The sequence below is a fragment of the Lampetra planeri genome, unplaced genomic scaffold (assembly GCF_965212315.1).
Source record: "Lampetra planeri unplaced genomic scaffold, kcLamPlan1.2.h2 scaffold_139, whole genome shotgun sequence".
In the NCBI taxonomy this organism is placed as follows: Eukaryota; Metazoa; Chordata; class Hyperoartia; order Petromyzontiformes; family Petromyzontidae; genus Lampetra; species Lampetra planeri.
Window position 1 is genome coordinate 210980 of NW_027614110.1, and position 23937 is coordinate 234916.

Consider the following 23937-nt stretch of genomic DNA (forward strand, 5'->3'; position numbering starts at 1 on the left):
GCCATCTTGCTACGGGTAAACGGCCATCTTGTCACGAGTAAACGGCCATCTTGCTACGGGTAAACGGCCATCTTGTTACGGGTAAACGACCATCTTGTCAAGGGTAAACGGCCATCTTGCTACGGGTAAACGACCATCTTGTCAAGGGTAAACGGCCATCTTTCTATGGGTAAACGATCATCTTGCTACGGGCAAGCGGCCATCTTGCTACGGACAAGCGGCCATCTTGCTACGGGCAAACGGCCATCTTACTACGGGTAAACGGCCATCTTACTACGGGCAAACGGCCATCTTACTACGGGCAAACGGCCATCTTACTACGGGTAAACGACCAGAGGAATCAGAATCTGTTTTTATATACTGCAGGAGGAATCCGATGTCCAGTCGAGGCAGCTCCGACCCTGACGTTGCCTGCTGCTGCTGTCAATGTCTGTGTCTCTCATCATCATCATCACCATCATCATCACCATCATCATCACCACCATCATCATCACCATCATCATCACGGTGGCTACGAGATGTTGACTACCTCGCCTGGTCTACAGGTCTGTGTCTCTCTCATCATCATCATCACGGTGGCTATGAGATGTTGACTACCTCGCCTGGTGTGCAAGGAGGTACACGAGGGGGGTGGGTGGCCACCATCACGCCCGGCCGCCTTTGTCTCCCCAGTGGCGATGTTTTTACACACCGCACCAGGTACTCATTTGAGGCTGAGTCGACCTAGGGGAGGCCCAGGACCGGGCCAGATTATCGCCATTGGTGTTGGCCGTGAGCGGGAATCGAAGTCGGGTGGCCGGGTTCGTAGCGCTAACCACTACACCCACCGCTCCCCACAGACACACGCAACCACCCGCAACCACAACAATAAAGACTTGTAGCATCGTGGCGACAGAAACAACGGAGGTTTATTTTGAAATTTGACTTTTGAGAAACTGATTATTGTAATCATCATTATTATTATAAAAAAGCATCAATCACCAAAACCCACCAAATGTATCCCAGCCACCGCTCCCACCTCGCTCTCTCTCGATCTCTCTCTGGGTCGACCATACTTCACCATGCCGGTCAATGGGGGTTGGTGGTGTCGGGGAGTGGGGAGTGGGGAGGGGAGGAGGGGAGGAGAGGTGAGTGAGTGAGGTGAGTGAGGTGAGGTGAGTGAGGTGAGTGAGGTGAGTGAGGTGAGTGAGGTGAGGTGAGTGAGGTGAGTGAGGTGAGGTGAGTGAGGTGAGGTGAGTGAGGTGAGTGAGGTGAGTGAGGTGAGGTGAGGTGAGTGAGGTGAGTGAGGTGAGGGGGGGTGGCGGCGTCCTGACGGGCACCAGTTGCGGAGAATGGCGGGGGGGGGGGGGTGATGGTGGTGGTGATTGATGATTGATGGTGATTGATGATTGATGGTGGTGGTGATTGATGGTGGTGATGGTGGTGATTGATGGTGGTGATGGTGTGATTGATAGTGGTGGTGATTTAGATGGTGGTGATTGATGGTGGTGATGATTGAGGTGGTGATGGTGGTGGTGGTAATGGTGATGATAATGGTGATAATGGTGATGGTGATAATGGTGATGATGATGGTGGTGATAATGGTGGTGATAATGGTGATGATAATGGTGGTGATGATGATGATGGTGATGATAATGGTGATGATGGTGGTGATAATGGTGGTGATGGTGGTGATGATTGATAATGGTGATGATAATGGTGGTGATGATGATGATGGTGATGATAATGGTGATGATGGTGATGATAATGGTGGTGATGGTGGTGATGATTGATGGTGGTGGTGATGATGGTGATGATGATGGTGATGATGGTGATGATAATGGTGATGATGATGGTGATGATGGTGATGATAATGGTGGTGATGGTGATGATAATGGTGGTGGTGGTGATAATGGTGGTGATGATGGTGGTGATGGTGATTGATGGTGGTGATGATTGATGATGGTGATGATAATGGTGGTGATGATGGTGGTGATGGTGATTGATGGTGGTGATGGTGATTGATGGTGGTGATGATTGATGATGGTGATGATGATGGTGATGATTGATATCCATCTCGCCTGGGGGGAGGGGTTGGGGGGTGCATGGCGCATGCCGCGTCACGGGGTGACCAATCAGATCGGACTTAGTCTGTGACAAGGGGGGGGCACTGACAAGGGGGGGGGGGGGGGCAAGAGAGAGTGTGAGAGAGTGTGAGAGAGTGGGAGAGAGTGGAGAGTGTGAGAGAGAGTGTGAGAGAGAGTGTAGAGTGAGTGTAGAGAGAGTGTAGAGAGAGTGTAGAGAGAGAGGGAGAGTGGGAGAGAGACAGAGAGAGCCGTCAACCCACAGGGTTTACTCTCTCGTCTGGTGCAGGGGAAATTGAGTTGATAGATCTACAGCGGAGCCATCTCGAGATGTCACCAGTACTACCACCACCGTCACCACCACCACCGCCGTCACCACAACCACCACCACCGTCACCACCACCACGCTCAGTTTGGCTGTCGAAAAACGACCATTTTTTTTGTTTTATCTTAAACCGTTATCGTTGTATTTATATATTGATAGAAAACAATTATTATCCGAAAAAAATCCGTCACCCTTCCCCCCACACACACACAGACAGACACACACAGAGACAGAGAGACACAGACAGAGACACAGACACACAGACAGAGACACAGACACACAGACAGAGACACAGAGAGACACATCTCATAGTCCCAGACAAGCCCAGCGTTCCAAACCGTTCCGAACACGCACTCCCTGCGACACGCCACCCACCATCATCATCACGACGGCTCGATGGTAGGGTGCCCGGGCACACGAGAGACACACAGACAGACAGAGAGACAGGGACAGAGAGAGAGACAGAGAGAGACACAGACACACAGACAGAGAGACAGTGACAGAGAGAGAGACCGAGAGAGACACAGACAGAGACACAGAGAGACAGACAGAGAGACAGAGACACAGACATAGAGACGGAGACACAGACAGAGAGACACAGAGAGACAGAAAGACACAGATGGGGAGACAGGGAGACAGAGAGACACAGACACAGATGGGGAGACAGAGAGACAGAGACACAGACACAGATGGGGAGACAGAGAGACAAACCAAACCCCAACCCACCACCCGGCCACCCTCGGCAGGGTAGAATCATCATCATCATCACACGAAGCTCTAAAAAAATTGATACGTCCACGCATTACAAAATTATTAGTGTCCGGTACGCACGCGATAGAGACAGAGAGAGACAGAAGAGAGACAGAGAGAGAGAGAGAGACACACACAGAGACAGACAGAGACACAGAGACAGACAGAGACACAGAGACAGAGCAAGAGAGAGACAGAGAGAGGCAGAGCTGCGACAGAGCGAGAGACAGAGAGAGACACAGAGACAGAGAGAGACACAGAGAGACAGAGAGACAGAGAGAGACAGAGAGAGAGACAGAGAGACAGAGAGAGACACACAGAGACAGACAGAGAGAGAGACAGAGCGGAGACAGAGCGAGAGAGAAAGACACAGAGAGAGACAGAGAGACACAGAGAGACACAGAGACACAGAGAGACACAGAGGCAGAGAGAGACACACAGAGAGACTAAGCCACTAAAACCCGCAGCAACTAACTCGGCGTGACCACAACCGCAGTGTCTACAACCACCACCACCACCACGAACCCAGCAAATACACGACGCCCCAAACCCCCCCCCCCTCGTATGGTCCCGCGATTAGTACGGCGCTCACGACCCTAACCCACACCCCCCCCCCACCGTGTATTCGTGGCGAGTAGTACAGACACACACACACAGACACACACACAGACACACACGGATAGCACTAAACCACCCCCACGATTGTGTGGCTGGTGGTACAGTCCAAACATATGGATATCACTACTAACCCTACTACCCCCACAGTTGTGTGGCTAGTGGTACAACCCACACGCAGTGATATCAAAACCAGCCCCTTCTACCCCCCCCCCCCCAGTTGTGTGGCTAGTGGTACAACCCACACACACACATCACTACCAACCCTACCACCCCCCCGTGGTTGTGTGGCTAGTGGTACAGCCACACACATATCACTACCAACCCCACCCCCACCCCAGTTGTGTGGCTAGTGGTACAACCACACACACACACACGTCACTCCCAACCCTACTACCACCCCCCTGTGTTTGTGGCGAGTGGTACAGCCCATTCAGGGATATCACTGCCACTCATACTACCCCGTGTGTGTGTGTCTATCAGTGTGTGTGTGTTTGTGTGTGTATTTGTGTGTGTATCTATCTGCGTGTGTGTCTATCTGCGTGTGTCTATCTGCGTGTGTATCTGCGTGTGTGTCTGCGTGTGTGTCTGCGTGTGTGCGTGTCTGCGTGTGTGCGTGTCTGTGTGTGTGCGTGTCTATCTGTGTGTGTGCGTGTCTATCCGTGTGTGTGCGTGTCTATCTGTGTGTGTGTGCGTCTATCTGTGTGTGTGTGCATCTATCTGTGTGTGTGCGTGTCTATCCGTGTGTGTGTGTGTCTATCCGTGTGTGTGTGTGTCTATCCATGTGTGTCTATCAGCGAGCATCTATCCGTCCGTACAATCAGACGCGTAGACACACACACGGAGCCACCACCACAACCACCACAACAACAACCACCGCCACCACCACCGCCACCACCACCGCCTCTCACGTCCGCGGGATCACCGCCGAACCACGTGGCCGCCCGGAGCTCCACGAGCCGAGGGGAGTGCCGCTCTCCCCCCCTCCCCTCTCCTCCTGCTGCTGCTGCTGATGCTGCTGCTGCTGATGCTGCTGCAGCTGCTGCTGCTGCAGCTGCTGCTGCTGCAGCTCTCGATCGGCTCCACGCTGCACTCCACCCCGGCCGCCTTCTCCTCAGTACTTGCGGCCTGTGGTGGTGGGAGACAGAGACAAAGGTCCCCCGTGTAGCCTTAACAGACTGCAGGGGCAAGGGCTGCTCACTACACTACACCGCTGCACCAGGGCACTCGTTTGCGGCCGAGTCGACCTAGGGGAGGCCCAGGACCGGGTCAGAGAATCGCTGTCACTGGTGCTGGCTGTGAGCGGGAATTGAACCCGGGTCGCCGGGTTTTGAAGCGCAGCGCTCACCACTACACCACCTACCACACACACTCACACACACACACACACGCTCACGCACACTCACACGCTCACACACACACGCACACACTCACACACACGCACACACACACGCACACACACACACGCACACACACACGCACACACACGCGCACACACGCACACACACGCGCACACACGCACACTCACACACTCACACGCACTCACACACACGCACGCACGCACACACGCACACTCACACACTCACACACACACGCACTCACACGCACGCACGCACACTCACGCACGCACACGCACGCACACACACACTCTGGTGGTGGTAGTGGTGGTGGTAGTTGTGGTGGTAGTGGTAGTTGTGGTGGTGGTTGTGGTTGTTGTGGTGGTTGTGGTGGTAGTAGTGGTTGTGGTGGTTGTTGTGGTGGTGGTTGTTGTGGTTGTTATGGTTGTGGTGGTGGTTGTTGTGGTGGTGGCGACTCACCAGGGGTAAAGTCCTCCAGGGGGGATCTCCTCCAGCTGCTCCCGGCTGCCACGTGGTTGCCCGTCAGCTGCACAAAGACAAAGGTGCCCCAGGTGACGTCAACACACTGCAGGGGCAAGTGCTGTTAGTAGCGAGTAGCACCACCAATACCAACAACCGCCATTCCCCACTAAGTAGGGGTGACTGTGCCAGGCTAGGTGCAGGAGGTGGTCACGTGACAGACCCAGCAGGTGCCATGGTAGGAACACGTTGGGTTGCTCGGTCAATGGCCAGGGTCAATGGCCAGGGTCAACGGCCAGGGTCAACGGCCAGGGTTAACAGCCAGGGTCAACAGCCAGGGTCAACGGCCTGCAGGGTCAACGGCGGCCGACTGTGAGGGCGGGCACAAGCCGGCGTGAGTAGGTGAAACGTTGAGCTTTATAAGAAAAGGGCACCACGGGGTGACCAGCCCCAACCCTCCCCACCCAGCCCCTCCCCACCCAGCCCCTCCCCACCCTCCCCCCACCCAGCCCCTCCCCACCCTCCCCACCCAGCCCCTCCCCACCCAGCCCCTCCCCACCCTCCCCACCCAGCCTCTCCCCCACCCTCCCCACCCTCCCCACCCAGCCCCACCCCTCCCAGCCCCACCCCTCCCAGCCCCACCCCTCCCAGCCCCACCCCTCCCATTTTTGGAGGTTCCTACCAGTATCAATACCAATAATCAATACTAATCAATACCGATAATCAATACTAATCAATACTCGGAGGCGTTGCCGTGGTGATCACAACTCACACTTCTTAGCGGTGCCCATGAGCGGCAGGGTGGCGTCGTCATGGTTACCGGCCTTGCTCCGCCCCACGGTACCCACGCTGCTCCCGGCGTTGCCCTGGAAACGGCAGGGGGGAGGGGTGGGGGGGCAGTGACGTCACGCACGGGGGGAGGGGGGGTTGAGAAATGTGACGTCACATCAAAATGGGCAACTTTAAGTAAATATAGACAACACGTTCTACTCACATTTCGATTTAAAGCTTCTTTCGTGACTGCAGCAGGGATTCATCTTCTTGGTTCTTTCGGTAAAGTCACGTAGAAGGGAAGTAATAAAATAATAAAAACATTATTTAATTATGTTCTATTTTTATTATTTTATTACTTCCCTTCTACGTGACTTTACCGAAAGAACCAAGAAGACTAATCCACTACTACTACTAATATACTACTACTACACTACTACTAATATAACACTCATCCACTACACAACTACTACTAATATACTACTACACTAATACACTACCACTCATCCACTACACTACTACAAATATAACACTAATACTACAACACTAACATACTATACTACTAATACACTACTACTAATATACTACACTACTACTACACTACTACTACTAATACACTACACTACTACTACACTACTACTACTAATATACTACACTACTACTACACTACTACTACACTACTACTAATACACTACACTACTACTACACTACTACTACTAATACACTACAACACTAATATACTACACTACTACTACACTACTACTAATACACTACACTACTACTACACTACACTACTACTACACTACTACTAATATACTACGACTATTACTATACTACTACTAATATACTACGACTATTACTATACTACTAATATACTACACGACTAAACTACCAGACTACTTCTGCTGCTGCTACTCCTACTACCACAACTACCACACCTTCTCTACCACAACCACCACAACCACCACAACCCACCACAACCACCACAACCACCACAACCACCACAACCACCACAACCACCACTCCTCCTGCTGGCGGGCCACTGCCATCGCTGTGGTGGTGGCCGTGGTGGTGGGTGGTGGTGTCTGTGGCGGTGGTGGTTGTGGCGGGTGGTGGTGTCCGTGGTGGTGGTGGTGGTGTCCGTGGCGGTTGTGGCGGTAGTGGTGTCCGTGGTGGTGTCCGTGGTGGTGGCCGTGGTGGTGGCCGTGGTGGTGGCCGTGGTGGTGGCCGTGGTGGTGTCCATGGTGGTGGCCGTGGTGGTGGCCGTGGTGGTGTCCATGGTGGTGGCCGTGGTGGTGGTGGTGGTGTCCGTGGTGGTGGCCGTGGTGGTGGCCGTGGTGGTGGCCGTGGTGGTGTCCATGGTGGTGGCCGTGGTGGTGGCCGTGGTGGTGTCCCATGGTGGTGGCCGTGGTGGTGGTGTCCGTGGTGGTGGGCCGTGGTGGTGGGTGGTGGTGTCCGTGGTGGTGGTAGTGGTGTCCGTGGTGGTGGTGGTGGGTGTCGGCATGCCTGGAAGTGCAACTTGGTCCAGCCGTCCTTCTTGTAGCGGCTGTGCATCTCACGGTGCGACCAGAGCGCCGTGAGCAGCGCAGAGGCAGCACGCAGCTCACGACTTGTAGACGTCCTGACACACACACGCACACACACGCAGTCACACGCAGTCACACGCAGTCACACGCAGTCACACGCAGTCACACGCAGTCACACGCAGTCACGCCAGTCACACGCACGCAGTCACACGCACGCAGTCACACGCACGCAGTCACACGCACGCAGTCACACGCACGCAGTCACACGCACGCAGTCACACGCACGCAGTCACACGCACGCAGTCACACGCACGCAGTCACACGCACGCAGTCACACGCACACAGTCACACACAGTCACACACACACACAGACACACACAGTCACACACAGGACACACACACAGGACACACACAGACACACACACAGACACACACAGACAGACACAGACACACACAGTCACACACACACAGTCACACACAGTCACACAGTCACACACACACAGTCACACACAGTCACACACAGTCACACAGTCTCACACACACACACACCCCCCTCCCCGCCCACCTGGACGTGTTGATGGACACGGCCCGCTCGATGGCCCCGGCGCTCTGCAGGTGGCGAGCGTTCTCCACGCTGCCCGTCGCCAACTCGGCCAGCGCCCCCAGCACGGCCGCCACCCCGTCCTCGCCCACGGGGCCCGGCACCACGCTGGAGGCCGTGGGGGGGGGCCCCGTGCCCCCCACCCCAGCCGCCTCCTGGGACACCTCGGGCAGCCTCTGCACCAGGTTCCTGGTGCCGTGGGTGCCTGGAGCACGCAACGCAGCGGGGAGGGGGAGCAGTGATGTAGACGCTGCTGCTGCTGCTGTTGTTGTTGTGTGGGGGAGGTCGGTGTAGCAGCCTCATGAACGTCCCCCCCCCCCCCGCGTCTCTCTCCCAGTGTCCTCTCCCCCCCCGTGTCTCTCCCCCCCCCGTGTCTCTCCCCCCCGTGTCTCTCCCCCCCCCCCCCCCGCGTCTCTCTCCCAGTGTCTCTCCCCCCCCGTGTCTCTCCCCCCCGTGTCTCTCCCCCCCCCCCCGTGTCTCCCCCCCCCCCGGTGTCTCTCCCCCCCCCGTGTCTCTCCCCCCCCCCGTGTCTCTCCCCCCCCGTGTCTCTCTCCCCCCGTGTCTTTATCTCCCCGTGTCACCTCCTCCCCACGTCTATCCCCCCGCGTCTCTCCCCCCAGTGTCTCTCTCCCCACGTCCTCTCCCCCAGTGTCTCTCCCCCAGTGTCTCTCTCCCCACGTCTCTCCCCCAGTGTCCTCTCCCAGTGTCTCTCCCAGTGTCTCTCCCCCATGTCTCCCCCCCGCATCTCTCCTCTCCCAGTGTCTCTTTCCCCCCCGCATCTCCTCCCCACCACCACCACCCCCCACCACCACCACCACCGCCACACCTATGAGCGCCTTGTTCTTGGGGTCGCGAGCGAGTCCCCGCAGGGCGTGGGCGGAGGCGCACACGACGCGCTCACGCTCACTACGCAGCTGCTCCACCAGACGCGGCAAGCCTTCCCTCCTTGCGCACCACGGCACGAGCCACCTCCGCCCACTGCCAGAGATGACACACGCACACACACAGATAGACGCACACGCCACACAGATAGACGCACACGCACACAGATAGGACACACGCACACACAGATAGACACACACACACACCAGCACACACACACACCACACGCACACACACACAGGCACACACACAGACAGACCACACACACAGATACACACACACCACGCGCTCACCGCTCATTCCTCAGCTGCTCCACCAGCCGAGGGAGCCCTCTTCCTTGCGCACCGCGGCACGAGCCACCTCGGCCCACTGCCACAGATGACGGTGACGCACACACACAGATACACACACACAGATACACACACACACACAGAGATAGACACACACACACACAGAGATAGACACACACACACACTGATAGACACACACACTGATAGACACACACACTGATAGACACACACAGACAGACAGACGTGAGGGTGGGTGGCAGTGTGTGCTCGTGACGGTACCTGCCCTTCGCCGCTAGCGAGCGTGTAGATGGCGCTGGTGGGCTGCCTCCAGCGTGATGGGGTTCTTCGACTGCTTCAGCAGAGACACGTAGGGGCGCAGTGCCTCGGGCTGGTACAGCAACTCCCACCCTACACACACACATCATACATTACACACTACACTATACATCATACACTACACTACTATACACTATACACTACACTATACTATACACTACGTAGGGGCGCAGAGCCTCGGGCTGGTACAGCAACTCCCACCCTACACACACATCATACATTATACACTACACTATACATCATACACTACACTACTATACACTATACACTACACTATACACTACGTAGGGGCGCAGAGCCTCGGGCTGGTACAGCAACTCCCACCCTACACACACATCATACATTACAGCACTCCCACCCTACACACACATCATACATTACACACTACACTATACATCATACACTACACTACACACTACGTAGGGGCGCAGTGCCTCGGGCTGGTACAGCAACTCCCACCCTACACACACATCATACATTACACACTACACTATACATCATACACTACACTATACACTACACTATACACTACTACACTATACACTATACACACTACACAGGGACGCAGAGCCTCGGGCTGGTACAGCAACTCCCACCCTACACACACGCACTTAGTATACATTATACACTATACACTACACTATACACTACATCATACACTACTGCACTATACATCATACACTATACACACTACACCTACACACTACGTAGGTACGCAGTGCCTCGGGCTGGTACAGCAACTCCCACCCTACACACGCACACATCATACATTATACACTATACTATACATCATACACTACACTATACACTACACTACTACACTACTACACACTATACACACTACACTGTACACTACTACATACACTATACACTACACTATACACTACACACCCCTGAGTCTCAGGACTCAGGGGACGGGAGAGAGGAGAGGGGGAGGGGCTGACCTCTGACGAGCTCCTTGCGAGGGGGGATGTCCACTTCATCGCCATCAACCACCCCCCTTGTTGCCTGCGAAGGGAGCCATCACACACACACAGACAACCATCATACACACTACAACAACCACTACACACAGATACACTACAACAACAGACATTCGCCACTAAGTGGCGGTGACGTCACCACGACGCTTGTGCAAGGCCAAGTGCACCTTGAGGCTATCACGTGAAGTGTCGAACGCCCGCTGGCAGGAGGTCACGGGCAGACCCAGCAGGTGCCACGGTCAACTGACTGAGATGACGAGATGACTGGCTGATGCACCACCTGTGCCCCCTACTGTGCCAACTTGCTGTGCTTTAGCCAACAGGCGCTCCGCTCGTTGTTGTGAGCGTCGCTCCTCCGCCCTCCGTTGTTGTTGGAGGGCGACTGCCTCCAACTGCCCCAGTAGCGTCCTTCACGAGCCTCCTCCACAGAGGCCGATCTTGACACCGCTCGGTACCGGTCCATCGGCAAGTCCACTCAGCTCCACGTCCTCCGGTACCACATCACTCTCTTCTCTAGCCCGTGCTGCGCCCGTTTAGCCACCTCGATCCGGGCCGAACAAAAGCTGTTTAGGCATGCGGTGGCTGGGGCATGCGGGCTACATGACCCAGCCAACGCAGCCTTGCCTGCCGGAGGAGCTCACCAATGGGACTTTGCCCGATCTTTCAAGGATTTGTGAGCTCCTCACACAATCCAGCCTGCAGGTTAAACCAGGATGGATCGTAGACAGGCCAGCCTAAATGTTTGTAACCGGCGAAGATGCTCCATTAGAGGGGTCCACGTTTCGCAAGCGGTAGAGAAGGGAGGGAATGACTGTGGCCGAGAAGACCTGAAGCTTCGTGCGGAGCGACAGACCAAGTAGCTTCCACACAGCCTTACGCAACCGATGAAAAGATATTGCCGCTCGACTGATTCGGAGTGAGACCTCTGCTGTCAAACCGGAGCCGGTCATGAGTACACTGCCCAGGTATGGGAAACTCTCCACTCTCTCCACAACTGCCCCATCACCGATTGGGAGTTGTGGGGGTGGAGTGTCCGATGGTACAACATACCCAGGCAGGTGCTTAGTTTTGATGGGGCTGATGGTAAGGCCCCACCTCTTAGTGGCACACTCCAGGTTCAGCAGCAGCGTCTCCAACTCCTCCTCTGAATGAGCAGCTATTACCAGATCATCGGCATACATAACGTGGTTGACCAATAGGGAGCCATCCCTTGATCGCACCCGGGCATCGATCAGCCTCCCATTATATCTGTACCAATGGAAATTCCCCCGGTACAGCTATTGAAGACTTCACGAACTACGCGGTCAAAATAGATGTTAAATAATGTGGGAGCCAAAGGACATCCCTGCCGCACCCCAAGGTGAACAGGGAAAGGCTCCGACTTCCGGCCACGTAGTTTTACCCGGACCCGCTCACCATCATGAAAGTCCTTAATGATCGTGAGCAGAGGGTCAGGGACTCCGAAAGCACGAAGAACAACCCAGAGCCCAGACCTACTGATGGTATCATAGGCCTTGACCAGGTCAATAAAGCAGAGATGTAGGTCTTGTTGAATTCCCTACACCTCTGCTGCTGTAGCAGACAGACAGACAATATGGCAATCTGTGCAGGACCATCCTTTCCTGAAACCGCATTGGGGCTCCGCAAGCTCTCCTCAGCGTGCCAAGGCAAGGCGATGTTGAATAATCCTTGCCAGGACCTTTCCCGGCACACTGAGGAGTGAGATGCCCCTGTAGTTGTTACAGTCTGTGCGGTCCCCCTTCTAAAGAGGGGAACCACCAGGACACCCTTCCAATCCTGCGGAACCCGTCAGTGGTCAGAGACTCACAGAGCCAGACTAAGGCTCCCACAGGGTTCAGTGTTAATTACTGGGGGGCTCACAGAGCCAGACTAAGGCTCCCACAGGGTTCAGTGTTAATCACCGAGACTCACAGAGCCAGACTAAGGCTCCCACAGGGTTCAGTGTTAATCCACCGAGACTCACAGAGCCAGACTAAGGCTCCCACAGGGTTCAGTGTTAATCACTTGAGGCTCCCACAGGGTTCAGTGGGTTGAGGGTGCTGCATTGCGTACCTGATGAGAACCAGGCGTCTGGAAGAGCAGCAGCAGCAGCAGCAGCAGGAGGAGGAGGAGGCAGAAGAGGTGCAAAGAGGTGGGGGAGAGAGAGCAAAGGAGGAGGTAGAGAAGGAGGAGGAGAAAAACGACGGAACACGGAGGTCAGAGGTCAGCACCTCCTGTGCATCGCAACACAGACCAGGGTTCTGTAGGGGCGGAGTGGTTCTGTAGGGGCAGTGTGGTTCTGTATGTGTGGTTCTATCTGTATGAGTGGTTCTATACGTGTGGTGTGGTTCTGTGCGAGTGGTTCTGTGCGAGTGTTTCTGTATGTACGTGTGGTTCTATATTTTAGTGGTTCTGCAGGGGCGAGGAAGTCCATCCTTTCTCCCGCTTGGCGAAGCAGCGAGCCTCAGCACCCCCGGTGTGGTTCTATACGTGTGGTGTGGTGTGGTTCTATCTGTAGGAGTGGTTCTATACGTGTGGTGTGGTTCTATACGTGTGGTGTGGTGTGGTTCTATCTGTATGTGTGGTTCTATACGTGTGGTGTGGTTCTATCTGTGCGAGTGGTTCTGCAGGGGCGAGGAAGTGCACCTTTCTCCGCTTGGCGAAGCAGCGAGCCTCAGCGCCCCCGCGGCGCCGCGGCGAAGAGGAGGAGGTCCCCGTCCCGGCGGCAGCCCCCGCAGGCACGTCACGGAAGATGTCGCAGCTCAAGTTGCGCAGGATACACACTGAGTTCTCTACCGCCTGTAGGTACAGTCATACACACACACGGAGTTCTCTACCGCCTGTAGGTACATACAGTCATACACACAGTCATACAGTCATACACACACGGAGTCCTCTACCGCCTGTAGGTACAGTCATAAAGATAAAGATCCCCCGTATAGCCTTAACAGACTGTAGGGGCAAGTGCTGTTAGCGAGCACCTATGAAGGCCGGAACGGTACACGAGGGGGTGGGTGACCAGCACCACGCCCGACCGCCTTTGTCTCCCTAGTGGCGATGTTTACACACCGCACCAGGTAATCATTTAAGGCTGAGTCCGGACCTAGGGGAGGCCCAGGACCGGTTCAGATAATCGTCACTGGTGTTCGCCGAGAGCGGGAATCGAACCCGGGTCGCCAGGTTCATAGCGCAGCGCGCTAACCGCTGCACTACCGCTCATACACACACAGTCATATACACAGTCATATACACAGTCATATACACACAGTTCTCTACCGCCTGTAGGTACAGTCATACACACACATACACACAGTCATACAGTCATACACACAGAGTTCTCTACCGCCTGTAGGTACAGTCATACACACAGTCATACAGTCATACACACACATACACACGGAGTTCTCTACCGCCTGTAGGTACATACAGTCATACAGTGGTGGGGGTCACGACCTTGGTGTCTGTGTTGTGGTGGTGGTGGTGATGTTGGTGGTGGTGGTGGGGTCACGACCTTGGTGTCTGTGTTGTGGTGGTGGTGGTGGTGGGGGTCACGACCTTGGTGTCTGTGTTGTGGTGGTGGTGGGGGTCACGACCTTGGTGTCTGTGTTGTGGTGGGTGGTGGTGGTGGGGGTCACGACCTTGGTGTCTGTGTTGTGGTGTGGTGGTGGTGGGGGTCACGACCTTGGTGTCTGTGTTGTGGTGGTGGTGGTGGTGGTGGTGGTGGGGGTCACGACCTTGGTGTCTGTGTTGTGGTGGTGGTGGTGTTGGTGGTGGGGGTCACGACCTTGGTGTCTGTGTTGTGGTGGTGGTGGTGTTGGTGGTGGGGGTCACGACCTTGGTGTCTGTGTTGTGGTCCTCCAGTGCCGAGCAGACAAAGTGCAGCAGGGAGTCCACGAGCCCCTCGCACTGACGCATGCGCAACCGCACGTCCGCCCCCGCAGAGCTGACGTTCCTGCAACGTCCACACGCAACGTCCACACGACGTTCACGCAACGTTCACACGCAACGTTCACACGCAACGACTACGTGTGTGTGTGTGGCTGTGTGTGTGTGTGTGGCTGTGTGTGTGTGTGTCTGTGTGTGACAGTGTGTGTGTGTGTCTGTGTGTCTGTGTGTCTGTGTGTCTGTGTGTGTGTCTGCATGTCACCTGAGGCATCCTGTGGTGTTGCGGAATGCGTTGGAGGGTGAGGTGGGTGAGGGTTGGGAGGCGTTGGGGCCACCGGCGTGCCAGCCACTCTCTGGCGCCACCACGCGCTCCACCAGGACGCCCAGACCTCGCTCAGACAGCGGCTTCTTCAGAGGCTCGTGCGACGACAGGTTCCACAGCGTCCCTGGGGGGGGCGGGGGTCACGGGGTCATCTCTGGGGTCACCATGGGGTCGTCACTGGGGTCATCTCGGGGGTCATCTATGGGGTCACCACGACAGGTTCCACAGCATCCCTAGGGGCGGGGGGGTCGTCTCTGGGGTCGTCTCTGGGGTCGTCTCTGGGGTCACCACGACAGGTTCCAGAGTGTCCCTCGGGTTGGGTGGGGTCACGACCAGGTCACGACCTGCTGGTGTCCTGCTGGCACGGGGGTGAGTGATGTGAATGGTGAGTGTGGGTGGGGTGGGTGGCGAGGGGCGAGCGAGGGGCGAGCGAGGGGCGAGCGAGGGGCGAGCGAGGGGCGAGCGGAGGGGCGAGCGAGGGGCGAGCGAGGGGCGAGCGTGAGTGGGTGGTGAGTGTGAGTGGTGAGTGTGAGTGGTGAGTGTGAGTGGTGAGTGGGAGTGGTGAGTGTGAGTGGTGAGTGTTGGTGAGTGGTGAGTGTTGGTTAGTGTGAGTGTTTGAGTGTTTGTGAGTGTTGGTGTGTGAGAGTGGTGAGTGTTACCAGTGACTACGTCCACGATTGCCGGGTTGTGTGTGCGCTGTAGCAGGCCGATCAGGGCCGCGATGCCGTCAGAGTCTTTCACGGCCAACTTGTTCTGGGACGTCGCGCCCAAAGCTGATGTTACGCAGAGCCCCACACGCACTGCGCTGCACCTGGAGACACACACAGACACACACAGATACACAGATAAAGACTCACACACACAGACACACAGATAAAGACTCACACAGACACACAGACACACACACACAGACACATACAGAGCCCCACACGCACTGTGCAGCACCTGGAGACACACACACACACACAGATAAAGACTCACACAGACACACACACAAACACACACACAGAGCCCCACACGCACTGCGCTGCACCTGGAGACACACACACACACAGATAAAGACTCACACACACACAAACAGATAAAGACTCACACAGACACACACACAGACACACACACACACACAGAGCCCCACACGCACTGTGTTGCACCTGGAGACACACACACAGATAAAGACTCACACAGACACACACACACAGAGCCCCACACGCACTGCGCTGCACCTGGGTGGCGGGGAGGGGGGCACAGGGGGGGGGAGGTTAGGAGACACAGACACACACACACAGACACACACAGACACACACACAGACACACATACAGACACAGACACAGCCACCCACACAGACACAGACACAGCCACCCACCCACACAGCCACCCACCCACACAGCCACCCACCCACACAGCCACCCACCCACACAGCCACCCACCCACACAGCCACCCACCCACACAGCCACCCACCCACACAGCCACCCACCCACACAGCCACCCACCCCGCCCCCCCCACCTCTTCGTCGGGGTCGTCCAGCAGAGCGACGAGCGCCCTGACCCCGCGGGCCTCCCGCACGGCGGCCTTGGCGCGCTCGTTCTCGTAGCAGGCGTGCTGCAGGTAGGCCGCCGCGTTGGCCCGCACGGCGGGGGGCCACGTCGCTCCGCAGCAGGGCCACCACCTCGCCTGCCGCGGGCTGTGGCGGCGGGTAGCCACCACCGCCGCCACCACCACCACCGCCGTAGCCCAGGCGGTCCAGGCTGGCCAGGCTGCCGTGCTCGGAGCGGCCCGGCTGGGGGTAGAAGGGGCGGCCTTGCTCGGCCAGGGAGTTGAGCTCGTCACATGACCTGGGGGTGGGGGGGAGTAGGGGTGAGTAGGGGTGGGTGTATAGGTGAGTGTGTGTGCGAGTGTGCTAGTGAGTGAGTGAGTGTGCTAGTGAGTGAGTGTGCTAGTGTGCAAGTGTGTGTGCGAGTGTGCTAGTGTGTGAGTGTGCTAGTGTGTGAGTGTGCTAGTGAGTGCTAGTGAGTGAGTGAGTGTGCTAGTGAGTGAGCGAGTGTGCTAATGAGTGAGTGTGCTAGTGAGTGAGTGTGCTAGTGAGTGCTAGTGAGTGAGTGAGTGTGCTAGTGAGTGCTAGTGAGTGAGTGAGTGTGCTAGTGTGCTAGTGTGTGAGTGTGCTAGTGAGTGCTAGTGAGTGTGCTAGTGTGCTAGTGTGCTCGTGAGCTCGTGAGCTCGAGTGTTAGTGAGTGTGCTAGTGAGTGTGCTAGTGAGTGTGCTAGTGAGTGTGCTAGTGAGTGTGCTAGTGAGTGTGCTAGTGAGTGTGCTAGTGAGTGTGCTAGTGAGTGTGCTAGTGAGCGAGTGAGTGAGCGAGTGAGTCTGCTAGTGAGTGTGCTAGTGAGTGTGCTAGTGAGTGAGTGAGTGAGCGAGTGTGCTAGCGAGCGAGTGAGTGTGCTAGTAAGTGTGCTAGTGAGTGAGTGTGCTAGTGAGCTCGTGAGTGAGCTCGTGAGTGAGCTCGTGAGCTCGTGAGTGTGCTAGTGAGTGTGCTAGTGAGTGTGCTAGTGAGTGTGCTAGTGAGTGGGCTAGTGAGTGTGCTAGTGAGTGGGCTAGTTAGTGTGCTAGCTAGTGAGTGAGCTCGTGAGCGAGATCCCCACCTGCGCATGGCTGCACCCACCATGTCACCTCCACCACCACCTCCCCCCGCCGCGTAGCGCCGCTGGTGCTCCCCCAGGCGACGCTCGTCCAGCGTCGCGTAGCCGGGCGGGCCGAAGCCGGCACCGGCGGGGGGAGCCCCCCCGCACGTACACATCACCCCCGCCCCTGCCGTAGTCTACACAACAACAACAACAACAACATGTAAACAACAACAAGTAAACATCAACCACATCAACCACATCAACCATCACGTAGACATCCACCCCCTCCCCTGCCGTAGTCTACACAACAAGAACAACAAGTAAACATCAACCACATCAACCATCACCACGTAAACAACAACAACCAACACCACCACATCAACATCAACCATCATTATGTAAACAACATCAACCATCACTATGTAAACAACAACACAGGCTATACGGCAGATCATTGTGTGTGTACCCGTGTGTGTGTGTACCCGTGTGTGTACCCGTGTGTGTGTGTACCCGTGTGTGTGTAGGGAATTCCAACAAGACCTACATATCTGCTTTATTGACCTGGTCAAGGCCTATGATACCATCAGTAGGCCTGGGCTCTGGGTTGTTCTTCGTGCTTTCGGAGTCCCTGACCCTCTGCTCACGATCATTAAGGACCTTCATGATGGTGAGCGGGCCCGGGTAAAACTACGTGGCCGGGAGTCGGAGCCTTTCCCTGTACACCTTGGGGTGCGGCAGGGATGTCCTCTGGCTCCCACATTATTTAACATCTATTTTGACCGCGTAGTTCGTGAAGCCTTCAATAGCTGTACCGGGGGAATTTCCATCTGGTACAGATACAATGGGAGGCTGATCGATGCCCGGGTGCAATCAAGGGATGGCTCCCTATTGGTCAACCACGTTATGTATGCCGATGATTTGGTAATAGCTGCTCATTCAGAAGAGGAGTTGGAGACGCTGCTGCTGAGACTGGAGCGTGCCACTAAGAGGTGGGGCCTTACCATCAGCCCCACCAAAACTAAGCACCTGCCTGGGTATTTTGTACCATCGGACACTCCACCCCCACAACTCCCAATTGGTGATGGGGCAGTTGTGGAGAGAGTGGAGAGTTTCCCATACCTGGGCAGTGTGCTTATGACCGGCTCCGGTTTAGCAGCAGAAGTCTCACTCCGAATCAGTCGAGCGGCAATATCTTTTCATTGGTTGCGTAACGCTGTGTGGAAGCTACCTGGTCTGTCGCTCCGCACGAAGCTTCAGGTCTTCTCAGCCACGGTCATTCCCTCCCTTCTCTACGCTTGCGAAACGTGGACCCCCCTAATGGAGCATCTTCGCCGGTTAGAAACATTTAGGCTGGCCTGCCTACGATCCATCCTGGGTTTAACCAGGCTGGATTGTGTGAGGAGCTCACAAGTCCTTGAAAGATCTGGGCAAAGTCCCATCGGTGAGCTCCTCCGGCAGGCAAGGCTGCGTTGGCTGGGTCATGGAGCCCGCATGCCCAGCCACCGCATGCCTAAACAGCTTTTGTTCGGCCGGATCGAGGGGGCTAAACGGGCGCGGCACGGGCTAGAGAAGAGATGGAGTGACGTGGTACAGGAGGACGTGGAGCTGAGTGGACTTGCCGATGACTGGTACCAGCGGTGTCAAGATCGGCCTGTGGGGAGGAGGCTCGTGAAGGACGCTACTGGGCAGTTGGAGGCAGTCGCCCTCCAACAACAACGGAGGGCGGAGGAGCGACGCTCACAAAAACAAGCGGAGCGCCGGGTGGCTAAAGCACAGCAAGTTGGCACAGTAGGGGGCACAGGTGGTGCATCAGCCAGTCGTCTCGGTCATCTTAGTCAGTCGACCCGTGGCACCTGCTGGGTCTGCCCCGTGACCTCCTGCCAGGGGGCGTTCGACACTTCACGTGGTAGCCTCAAGGTGCACATGGCCTGGCACAAGCGTCGTGGTGACGTCACAGCCACTTAGTGGCGAATGGCGGTTGTTGTTGTTGTGTGTGTGTGTGTGTGTCTGTGTGTGTATGTGTCTGTGTGTGTGTGTGTGTGTACTTGTGTGTGTGTGTGTCTGTGTGCATGTTTCACTGTGTGTGTGTGTACCCCCCACCCCCCCCACCACCCCACCCACCACTGTAGTCGTCCATGTGCGGTGCCGCTGCGAGGAAGCGGGGGTCCCGCTGAGCCCCCCGTGACAGGCTGTAGTAGGCCCGGTCTCCGTCACCACCACCACCACCGCCACCACCACCACCACCACCGAGGCGGCGTGGGTCTACGGTGCGGCTGCCAACGCCGGCGAGGTGAGCCGAGCCGTTGCCGTTAGAGCCGGCCCCAACGTAGTAGAGTTCGCCACCACCACCGCCACCACCACCACCACCACCCCCACCCCCACCGATGGGGTCTTCGTGCAGGAAGGGGCGTCCGCCAGGCTGCCCGACAGAAATGTCAGAAACGTTTTTGTTGTTGTTGTTATTGTATAATTAATAATAACGGTGTTGTTATTTAATTATTTTTTATAACAGTGGGATTTTTTCCTTATTTTTTTATATTTTTTTGGTGTTATTTTTTTATTCTCCATGACCATGTTATTATTTTATTATTAATAATAACGGTGTTATTATTTTATTATTCTCTCTGACGGTGTTATTTTTGTATTATTAATAATAACGGTGTTGTTATTTTATTATTCTCTCCGACGGTGTTATTTTTTTATTATTAATAATAACGGTGTTGTTATTTTATTATTCTCTCCGACGGTGTTATTTTTTTTATAACAGTGGTGTTATTTTCTTATTCTCCATGACCATGTTATTATTTTATTATTAATTATAACGGTGTTTTTATTTTATTATTAATAATAACAGTGTTGTTATTTTATTATTCTCTCCGACGGTGTTATTTTTTTATTATTTTTTTATAACGGTGGTGTTATTTTCTTATTTTCTATGACCATGTTATTATTTAATTTTTAATAATAACGGTGTTGTTATTTTATTATTTTCTATGACGGTGTTATTATTAATTATTAATAACAGTGTTATTTTATTATTCTCTCTGAGGGTGTTATTACTTGATTATTTTTTATAAATAACGGTGTTGTTATTTTATTATTTTCTATGACGGTCTTATTATTTTATTATTATAAATAATGGTGTTATTATTTTATTATCATGAATAAAATAATAACACCCACACACTCACCCACCCACGCACCCACCCGCATACTCACTCACCCACTCACCCACTCACACACCCACACACTCACCCACCCACCCGCATACTCACTCACCCACTCACCCACCCACCCACGCACCCACGCACCCACCCGCATACTTACTCACCCACCCACCCACTCACCCACTCACCCACCCACCACTCACTCACTCACTCACCCACTCACCCACCCACTCACCCACCCACCACTCACCTCACCCACCCACCCACCCACACTCACTCACCTCACCCACCCGCACACTCAGTCACACTCACACTCACCCTGAGTGCGGGTGCCATTGGCAGAGAAGTGCGGTGCCTGGCCAGAGTGGTAGGAGGCCAGGTCACTGTCCTGTGACAGAGAGAGAACCCAGCGTGGGGGGTGAGCGTGGGGGTGAGTGAGCGTGGGGGTGAGTGAGCGTGGGGGGTGAGTGAGCGTGGGGGTGAGTGAGCGTGGGGGTGAGTGAGCGTGGGGGTGAGTGAGCGTGGGGGTGAGTGAGCGTGGGGGTGAGTGAGCGTGGGGGTGAGTGAGCGTGGGGGTGAGTGAGCGTGGGGGTGAGTGAGCGTGGGGGTGAGTGAGCGTGGGGGTGAGTGAGCGTGGGGGTGAGTGAGCGTGGGGGTGAGTGAGCGTGGGGGTGAGTGAGCGTGGGGGTGAGTGAGCGTGGGGGTGAGTGAGCGTGGGGGTGAGTGAGCGTGGGGGTGAGTGAGCGTGGAGGTGAGTGAGCGTGGGGGTGAGTGAGCGTGGGGGTGAGTGAGCGTGGGGGTGAGTGAGCGTGGGGTGAGTGAGCGTGGGGGTGAGTGAGCGTGGGGGTGAGTGAGCGTGGGGGTGAGTGAGCGTGGGGGTGAGTGAGCGTGGGGTGAGTGAGCGTGGGGGTGAGTGAGCGTGGGGGTGAGTGAGCGTGGGGGTGAGTGAGCGTGGGGGTGAGTGAGCGTGGGGGTGAGTGAGCGTGGGGGTGAGTGAGTGTGGGGTGAGTGAGCGAGCGTGGGGGTGAGCGAGCGTGGGGGTGAGTGAGCGTGGGGTGAGTGAGCGTGGGGGTGAGTGAGCGTGTGGGTGAGTGAGCGAGTGGGTGAGTAAGCGTGCGAGTGAGTGAGCGTGTGAGTGAGTGAGCGAGTGGGTGAGTGAGCGTGTGAGTGAGTGAGCGAGTGGGTGAGTAAGCGTGTGAGTGAGTGAGCGAGTGGGTGAGTGAGCGTGTGAGCGAGTGAGTGAGCGAGCGAGCGTGTGAGTGAGCGTCTCACGTTGGTGCTATAGGAGGCGACGTGTCTCTGCTCCTGCTCGAGCTCCATGGTGAGTGAGTGAGTGAGCGTGTGGGTAAGTGAGTGAGTGTGTGAGTGAGTGAGTGTGTGGGCGAGCGTGTGAGCGAGTGAGTGAGTGTGTGTGTGTGTGAGTGAGTATGTGGGCGGGTGAGCGTGTGGGCGAGCGAGTGGGCGAGCGTGTGTGTGAGTGTGTGTGTGTGTGGGCGGGGTGAGCGTGCGAGTGGGCGAGCGTGTGTGTGAGTGAGTGTGTGTGTGAGTGGGCGGGTGAGCGTGTGGGCGAGCGAGTGGGCGAGCGTGTGTGTGTGTGAGTGAGTGTGTGTGTGTGTGAGTGAGTGTGTGGGCGGGTGAGCGTGTGGGCGAGCGAGTGGGCGAGCGTGTGTGTGAGTGAGTGTGTGAGTGAGTGAGTGTGTGGGCGGGTGAGCGTGTGGGCGAGCGAGTGGGCGAGCGTGTGTGTGTGTGTGTGAGTGAGTGTGTGGGCGGGTGAGCGTGTGGGCGAGCGAGTGGGCGAGCGTCTCACGTTGGTGCTATAGGAGGCGACGTGTCTCTGCTCGTGCTCGAGCTCCATGGTGAGGCGCTTGAACTGCGCCTCCTGCTCCTTGACGGAGGCCAGGAGGCTCGACTCGGTGCTCGGCTCAAAGTCGCCCGCCTCCTCCTCCAGCATCGCGGCGGCGGCAACCCCCCCCCACCCTCACTGCTGCTGCTGCCACGCAGAGAGACACAGAGACACAGACTCATCACACAGAGACCCACAGACTCACCACACAGAGACCCACAGACTCACCACACAGAGACCCATAGACTCACCATAGAGAGACCCACAGACTCACCACACAGAGACCCACAGACTCACACAGGGACCTCCTCTGCTGACACACAGACAAAGATCCCCCGTGTAGCATTAACAAACTGTAGGGGCAAGTGCTGTTAGCGAGCACCTATGAAGGCCGGAACGGCACACGAGGGGTGGGTGGCCAGCACCACGCCCGGCCGCCTTTGTCTCCCCAGTGGCGATGTTTACTAATCACCGCCGCACCAGCTACTCATTTGAGGCCTAGTCGACCCTAGGGGAGGCCCAGAACCGGTTCAGATAATCGTCACCGGCGTTGGCCGTGAGCGGGGATCGAACCCGGGTCGCCAGGCTCGTAGCGCAGCGTAGCGCTAACCGCTGCACCACCGCTCCACACACTCACACACACGGACACACACACATAGTTATCTTATCACTCACACACCCATCCAGCCCTCGTATACAACAACCTTATATAGTCAGAGAGGCGAACAATTCCGCCTGACAGCCTCACACCAGGCTGTCAAGGCAAGTGCATTGCGAGTAGCAGCAGCTATGTAGGCCGGTACAGCGTGGCACACGAGGGGGTGGGTGGCCAGACACACAAGACAGACACACACACAGACACACAGACAGACACACACACAGACACACAGACAGACACACACACACACAGATAGACACACACACAGACAGACACACACACACCCACTCATTCACCCACCCACCCACACACCCACCCACACACCCACCCACACTCACCCACACTCACCCACTCATTCACCCACCCACACACCCACTCATTCACCCACCCACACACACACACTCATCCACCCACTCATTCACCCACCCACACACACACTCATCCACTCATTCACCCACACACCCACTCATTCACCCACCCACACC

At 55.9% G+C, this 23937-nt stretch overlaps 2 protein-coding genes across 4 annotated transcripts; both read right to left on the reverse strand.

Moving 5' to 3' along the window:
• Window positions 1-890: 890 nt before the first annotated feature.
• On the reverse strand, window positions 891-3933 carry LOC144739263 (uncharacterized). Of its 3 annotated transcripts, none has more exons than XM_078622233.1 (2): window positions 1500-3933; window positions 891-1410 (listed from the first exon to the last, which is right to left on the reverse strand). In XM_078622233.1, the coding sequence occupies exons 1-2, from the start codon at window positions 2084-2086 to the stop codon at window positions 978-980; spliced, it is 1020 nt and encodes a 339-aa protein (XP_078478359.1). In that variant the 5' UTR covers window positions 2087-3933; the 3' UTR covers window positions 891-977. The 3 variants fall into 3 exon arrangements, with proteins under 3 accessions (XP_078478359.1, XP_078478360.1, XP_078478358.1); XM_078622234.1 differs by having other exon boundaries at window positions 891-1432; XM_078622232.1 differs by having other exon boundaries at window positions 891-1254; window positions 1293-3930.
• On the reverse strand, window positions 891-23172 carry LOC144739265 (splicing regulator ARVCF-like). The gene is given in 26 exon segments (XM_078622235.1): window positions 891-4881; window positions 5571-5637; window positions 6343-6436; window positions 7848-7962; window positions 8433-8673; window positions 9295-9405; window positions 9680-9719; window positions 9920-9958; window positions 9960-10048; window positions 10921-10969; window positions 10971-10984; window positions 13033-13052; window positions 13607-13758; window positions 14794-14911; window positions 15107-15290; window positions 15826-15922; window positions 15924-15977; window positions 16673-16804; window positions 16806-17001; window positions 17803-17942; window positions 17944-17978; window positions 19906-20203; window positions 21250-21339; window positions 22759-22826; window positions 22829-23010; window positions 23012-23172. Coding segments are annotated over 26 exon segments (3003 nt in total). The 5' UTR covers window positions 23038-23172; the 3' UTR covers window positions 891-4529.
• Between the last annotated feature and the right edge of the window lie 765 nt (window positions 23173-23937).

Coding starts and splice junctions, on each gene's coding strand:
- LOC144739263 (XM_078622232.1), bottom strand. CDS start 2,086: ATGCACCCCCCAACCCCTCCCCCCAGGCGAGATGGATATCAATCATCA. Junction 1,255..1,292: donor TCAGGACGCCGCCACCCCCC/CTCACCTCACTC, acceptor ACCTCACCTCAC/TCACCTCACTCACCTCACTC.